Source organism: Octopus bimaculoides, chromosome 4 (assembly GCF_001194135.2).
Source record: "Octopus bimaculoides isolate UCB-OBI-ISO-001 chromosome 4, ASM119413v2, whole genome shotgun sequence".
In the NCBI taxonomy this organism is placed as follows: domain Eukaryota; kingdom Metazoa; phylum Mollusca; class Cephalopoda; order Octopoda; family Octopodidae; genus Octopus; species Octopus bimaculoides.
The window spans coordinates 132,405,191-132,412,836 of record NC_068984.1 but is presented as its reverse complement, the minus strand read 5'-3'; the positions used below and the strand labels follow the sequence as shown (position 1 = coordinate 132,412,836).

The following is a 7,646-nucleotide window of genomic DNA, read 5'->3' as shown; positions in this document are numbered from 1 at the left end:
ATAAGAATGAGAGAAAGTTGTGGTGGAAGAGTACAGCAGGGTTCGCCACCATCCCCTGCCGGAGCCTCGTGGAGCTTTAGGTGTTTTCGCTCAATAAACACTCACAACGCCCGGTCTGGGAATCGAAACTGCGATCCTATGACCGCGAGTCCGCTGTCCTAACCACTGGACCATTGCACCTCCACTCTGAATGCCAGTAAATAAGGCACTAAACAGATTTCATCCTGATGAAATAACTGACCCAGAGCAATGGGTTGGACGGATACTTATTCGAGTTGGTATTTTATGGTTGAATGCACTCCTTATAAATAATTGTTTACCTGGGTTTTTTTTTTTTCCAAGTAAGGGACTTTTTACATTCCAATCGACTCCAAAATTGCAGAGCTAAAGGAATGTTTACATTTACAGAGAATATAAACATCACATCACTTTTTGCTCAGGAAATCTGCAAAAATGTTAAAATGTGAACATTCACACAAACATACAAATGTGTCCAAACACACAATGGATTTCCTGACAATTTTTGTTTATAAATTCCACTTACGTGGTATTGGTTGGCACAAAGTGATATGCGTTATAAAACAACCAAAAAGTATAGTGTGTGATTACATAGTGAACTGTGTTACACACCTGTGCTTTCACCCTATGGCCAGAATGATACACTAAACTGTCAACTACTTATATGTCTATTTGAAAGACACTCATGTAAAATTTTCAATAATAGGAAGTCAAGCAGAAGTGCATTGACAGGACAAATGAGATGCTGTTAGGCCTGGGTTCACTTTGTAGAATGATTCCATTTCATGTCAGTTCCAGATGAAAGCATCTGAACGTATATTTCAAGCCTTTCACACACTATTCTATTTCGGCTGAGTAAGTCTCTCGCTGCTCTGAATTTTGCTTGTGGGTGCACAGGGTCTTCAAGCAAAACCTGTAACTTAGCAGTTCGGCAAAAAGCGACTGATAGAATAAGTACTAGGCTTACAAAGAATAAGTCCTGGTGTCGATTTATTCGACTAAAAGGTGGTGCTCCAGCATGGCCGCAGTCAAATGACTGAAATAAATAAATAAAAAAGAAAAAGAAAACTCACATTTTGAGTTTTATTTTTCCTGTCTGCATCAACATACCTACATATATATATAATTGCAGCGTGGAAGGTGTTTATAAGCCATTTAAGATGCAGCACGGAATTTTGTCAGTGAACAGGTTGCGGTCTCAAAGCGACGAAAATATTTTGGCAAATTGAATTTAAATGTTGAAGTGAATCCAACGGTTTTTGTGTGTTTCTTAAATGGCTTATAAACACCTTCCACGCTGCAATTGTTTTCGTTCCAGCACCCGATCTCAGATCAGGTCACTTGCTATGCAAGTACATCTCCGTAATATATATTTATATATATATATATATTCCATAAAGAGACAGACTGCAATGATAGACTGAATGTCAAGCGAATGGAAATGATAGATAAGATGCAGAACATTTATTTATTCTAAAGAGAAGACACTGATATTAAAAGGAACAAGCTGAGTCATATGACCAAAGTTTGAAGCTATTGGAGTATTTTGTATTTGTAGTAGTAGTAATATTAGCAGTAGACACCATCTTTTTTATCAGTTCAGGCACATGAGCATATCCCTCAATAAGTCTAGTCTAAACCATTCACTTACAACATTGTCTTGAGTGTCAATTCACCCTGATGGCTACAATGCTATCTCTTTCATTTGTACAACTGTTGACAGCCAGCTTTCTATCACTGAATGTATAATATGACTACTAGCTCTTTTAATGTGATACAGCTACATGTTACTTATGACGTTAAATATACGACAGACATCGCAGTCAATTATTTTATTAGAATTAAAGACATTTAGATTTATAGCATTATTAGATTAAGATTATATAACAGTCATGCCTTTCTCAATATGATTAGCTGCACAAGAGAAACTGTTAGGATTTGATTTCTTTCAGAAAAAACATTTGATTTTTCCAATTTAAAAGTCTGCTTTTGCCAATGTAGTAGAGCTAGTGAGCCAGTATCAATAGAATCTAGCTTAGCATAATTTGTATAAAATACTTGAGATGCAGTACCACTAGTATAATAATTGACAGCAAAAGACATTTATATAACAGTTGGGATGGTTTAATATTCTTCTAGCAGTCATAGCACTAAGAACACCAGCAGACAAGACAAAAATTCCTAAATTTGGGACAAGTCACATATTTATACAGAGAGAAGGTACAGTCAACTGAACTGATTAAAGTACATTGCTGGTACTCATTTTAGTGAATCCAGACAAAGGAAAGATGAAGACTTGAATATGAACATAAAAGAAACAAAGTAATAACTACAAAGAATTTAGTCTGGTACTTTATAAAATCAGCCGCGTGACTGACTGCCTAACACTAATAAAGACTTATACACACATGCAAACAAGACAGATTACCTATTTATGCAAAAAGCTACAATTTATAAAGGAGAGAAATAGGACTGCATGATAACCATGCATTAGGGAAAGGTATGAGAGGCATAAGTGAAGTGAATTAGATGCTATTGGAAACAAAAAGTTGTATAATGGCTTGGAAATAGTTTGTCCCCCAGCGCCATAGTGTTGGTAAAATAACAATACTAATAAAGAGAACAATGGTAATGGCAATATTGAATATAAATATTTAGCCAAGTTAGAATTTTGTACATATGTATGTATTACATAAGAGTTAAACTTTCATTGACACACGTTGATTAAACGATGATGCTAAATTAAAATAAACATTGGAAATTAAATGAAATTTCTACTCACTAAATCCAGTATACACTTCTCTGAGAACTGCAATAATAGTGTGTGTGTGTGTGTGTGTGAGTGAGAGAGAGAGAGAGAGAGAGAGCATCACTGTTTGTCTTGAAACAATGCTATCACTTGACAATGTTTTCTAAAATTTGAACACAAATCTATTCAACCCACAATAATGCACGAAGAAAAAATCTTGGGTCCAAAAGAAAGAGAAAGTGAAAGACTGATAGTTATAAGGGAGAGGTGAGCTCCCCCCTTCTGTTTCTTTCTTGCACTTTATCACTCATCTCTCTCAGACAATATTGTATAGAAAGTATATATATATATATATATATATATTAGAACATTGTACTAACTAAAATTCCTCATTTGAAACTCATATCTTCATTAAAGTTGGTACGCGATTTCAAATACCATAGAAGGTAGAACATAATTTTTTCTTCTATAGCTTCACATTTAAACTTTTATTAGTATTTATAAAATATTCAGGTATTATGCACTATGAATTGGATTGTAAATTTCTTAATATAATGTCTGAAATACATAAAATAAAACTCCCACTTTCAAATGACCTCAATTGGTAGTACAGTCCTTGTGAAAGAGGAAGGAAGTACGTTGACTATTAATGTTCAGGGACATTTTACAATTTGGGTGGGTCTCTTTTACCCCTACATAATGAAGAGCCAAGTTTCAGCACTCAGGCAAGAGTTAGTGATTCAGCTAGTGTGAGCATGCATGCGTGTGTGTACGTGTGCACGCACATGTCTGACCACAAAACATATATACATACTTGTGTACAACACACGTATGTATATGTATTTTGTAGATACTATAGAATTGATATTTTTTCTTCTCAAATGATAAATTTAAAAGCTCATCTAATAACTGAACTTTGTAGTATTTGCATGTACCTAGTTCCATAGTTCTTCTACCCTGCTTAGCTTATCTAGTATTCTTAGAGCAACACAAAAATTAAACAGTACAAAACACCAATTCCAAACACAGCCATCGATACATATATACATGTGTTTAAGTCTAAATGTACATATATTGTGTGTGTGTGTGTGTGTGCGTGGTATGTGTAAATGCCTATTAATGTGTGTGTATACAGTATGGTATATATGTACACACACCGACATATCTGGGAAGTAGGAAGAACATAAGAGTGCTCAATATGCAATAATAATGTGTTTTTTTTTTTTAAATCAATAAATCAGAAGATACAAACTCACCAAATTTACCCCCCACCCATAAATTAGCAGCTTTCAAAAATTGCTGAATACGTTTATGTATACATATATACACACACATACATTATAGAAATGTTTTCAAAATAACCTTGAGTATGAGTGGCCATGAACAAAATGTGAGTTTTCAAGATGGCCATTTTTTTTAATGTATTCTTACAAAGGAAATAAATAATAATAATAAAATAAGTTTGTATGATTTAACAAGATAAAATAGAAAAGAAAATCATGAATAAAGCCCCACTTTTTTTCGTTAGTTTACAGCATTAATTGCTGGTATTTTGAATAAATTACATAGTTTTTATCTTTACATGAGGATATAGTTGGGTGGTGTAATGGGATTGGATAGAAAAATAAACAACCTTGTTAACAACTTTGAAACAACATTCCCCTCCAAGAATGAGAGGTGAGGAGTCAGGCAAGGAAGGAGCATTATAAGAAGAAGGAACTATATCTACAAAAGAACATAAAAAGTCTGTTGATAGTAGGAAGAGAGAGAGAGAGAAGGAAAGGGTATAAATTAGTGTAAAATCATTATGCAATTCCTATATTTTCTTTTAAAGTTTTGTGGGGCATCGAGCCTTCATTTTTATCATGTCCACCACAAGACAGCCTCGCAGGAATCATGTGCTGAGAGGCAATATTCTGTGGGTCGTATGTATTCAAAGACTGTCCACATCCAGGCATGCATGCTATTGAATGAGTCCATGAGGTAGGCAGAGGTGTGGTGAAATTATTCAAGGTGTTTGGCTCACTGTGATGATTGTTGAAGTAACTGGGTGAAAGACCCGCAGGAGATGTGGCGCCATTGCCACCAACATTGTAGCCAAGCTGCGAGTCCAAGTCAAACTTCTCATTGTGCCAGCTGTAAGGCCGTGTCGAGTGGCACATTATCATAGTACCAGTGCTGCTCGGATAACAAGCAGATAACCGCCGACCATCCATATCATGGTTTGATGCAGTAGAATGCCGTGAATCGGTGGATTTTATGGTGCCAGTGTCAGTAGAGCAAAAACTGCTGCTGCTGTGTTGCATCAATAATAAATGATCGTTAAAGAGTGCAGTAATGAAAGGCACCGAGTTCCGGTTGGCCTCAGTTCTGATTTTCTCCAACTCTGGGTGTAAAATTTCTTTTTGGTTTTTCAGAGAAATCTTGGTTGGTGATTTTGGTTTGGCATCTGTATTAGAGACACTGCTGTCAGGATCTGAGGTAGCTGTGCTAGAACCAGGCAGCTGTTGAGGTTGTGAGAGAGCAGCTACAGTGGGTGGGTGGTGTAGATGAAGATTTGAATCAACCGGACCAACAGAATCGGGGGCTGGTGCCTGCAAGGAGAAACAACACAAAAATGGAAATGATATCAAATTTGAAGAATTAATGAGTAGAAAACTGGTATTGATTACAATAAATATGAAAAAAAAAAAACAAACAAAAAAGGTAAGCTGATTTACAAGTTGGTTTTAGTATATAAAACAGTAAGAGTTAATTAACAGACAATTGATCAATCTGATGTTTGGCCAAAATATAATGCATAAATTACCATACATTCACACACACACACACACACACACACACTTGTAAAAGGTGTAAATACACCATCATCAGCTCAGTGGTGCCCTCTCTGGATCCCTTAGATGCATTTTGTTTGTTTATTTCCTATCAATGCTTCGTACTACTGCCTATGTATCTGTTCGGCAGTCTATAAGCACAAATCAGTCACTAGCATTGACTGATTTTTTTTTTTTATAAAGCTACGGCTTTCTGTCAACTCAGGGTTATCTCTCTTTGGTATCTTCTACAGAGGACAGCATGACAAACCAGAAATGCATCTAGGGGTCCAGGGATGGCACCATAGAGCTGATAACGGTGTATTTAGACTTTTTACTATAAGTGAGAAGTCTTTCTCCATAGTAAACTGCAATAAAGTTGCCTTTAGAAGTTAAAATATGTCACAAACATTTGAACTAACAAAGTTTGTTTAGTCTTCTGTGTATCATACTTCATGTAAACACACTCGACAGGCCAGTTATTGCAGTATTTATCCCGAGATAACACCACTTCTAGACTTGCTATGTTAAAAACACTATAAATATCAGAGATATTATCTGAGGACAAATACTGCAGTAAAGAACCAACAACTGAGTGAATACATTTAGCATGACAGACATCATCGGCCGTTTTAATTAAATACTGGCCCAGTTGCATATACCAGATCAATAAAAATTATTTATGTACAAAAATAAGTAATCAAGAAAATCTCACCTGATTTCTGTGACCCTCGACAGTTGAATCAACAGGTACAGTTCTTGTAGATTTCTCCCTCACATTGCCCAAAAGTTGGTTAGTGTTACCACTAGGGTTAGAGGTCATATTTGTAGCTTCTGTATTTGATGAAGGTGATGTTACATTCTCTACATGCATATTAACAGATTCTGACTGCTGTGTATGATTAGCAAGGTCCAGTACATCAGCAGTAGGTGCAGCTTTAGGGGGAATAGTTGGAGTGGTTGCTGATGTTGCTGACAGTAGGTTTGCATCTGTAGTTCGCTGGGGTGGAAGTTCTGGTAATAATACATCAGGTAAAACATGTTTTGGAGCACCATCAATGGCACTAAATGTTGCCCTTGCCATTGGGATCACAACTGGATCAGATTTTACTATATTACACATGGGATCAGCCGTCCAGGAGGGATCAGAAGGGGCTGCTGGTATAGATTTCCATTGAGACCCAGCAGATATGGGACACGTCATTTGGTCAGTGCATATGGCAGTCAAGTTTTTATTCCAAGCACCAGCAACTGGAGATTCATTATTTGTCCAAACATTATTCAGTTGTGAAGGACTTAATTTATCAGGAGGTCCTGGTGGCAGACCGCCACCTCCCCAAGCTACACCAGCACCACAAGGTGAAATAGAGTCCAATGCAACCATTTTTGCCCAAGATGCACCACCGATATGATCAATGGCAGCAGATGTTGAAGGAAGATTCTGGTTGGATGATGGGCAATTATAGTTGACAGAAGGGAGTGGAACCATGTTTTTCGGATGCAACCGTGAGTCTAAGCTGACTGGATGAGCAACAGAAAGAGGAGGTGGTAATGAATAAAGGTTGGTAGCAGTGCTATCAGGATTGTCTACTGCTAAAGTAGTTGGTTCTCCTGAAGAATTGTTTTCTACATGGAGAAGACAACGTTGCTTGAAGCTGTCGCCCCGACTTACTGGCTTGCTAGATTTTTCTCCTGGAGTTGATTGTTGTGAAATCACTGGGGTTGGAGGCCCAGTTATTGCATACTTTAGAGGAATCTTGCCATTAAATATAACCTGTTGAGGAGAAGGTGTGGCAGAATTTAGTTGGCCAGGTTGAGGAGATGGTTGTTGTTGTTGTTGCTGCTGCTGTGCTGATGGTGGAGGAGGTGGTGGTGGTGGTTGCTGTTGCTGTTGTGGTGGTGGAGGAGGTGGAGGCGGTGCTGTTGGTTGGGGTGGTTGTTGACGTAGGTGGCCTCTATAACTGCTGGGGGAATGCGGACTGGCAGACTTTGAGTTGGGGCTACTCCCAGCACGACCTGTTGATTTATACACTTCTATTGGCCTGCTGTCAAATTTAGGGCTT

The 7,646-nt window shown here is 37.4% G+C and overlaps 1 protein-coding gene across 1 annotated transcript in view; it reads right to left on the bottom strand.

Moving 5' to 3' along the window:
• Positions 1-275: 275 nt before the first annotated feature.
• Positions 276-7,646, bottom strand: part of LOC106875366 (uncharacterized) — a 113,697-nt gene continuing 106,326 nt past the window's right edge. Inside the window, exons 13-14 of the mRNA XM_014923459.2 lie at positions 6,299-7,643; positions 276-5,361 (exon numbers count right to left, since the gene is read on the bottom strand). Of these exons, the coding sequence (XP_014778945.1) occupies positions 4,573-5,361; positions 6,299-7,643 (2,134 nt within the window). The 3' untranslated portion in view covers positions 276-4,572. The remainder of the gene's footprint in view (positions 5,362-6,298; positions 7,644-7,646) is intronic.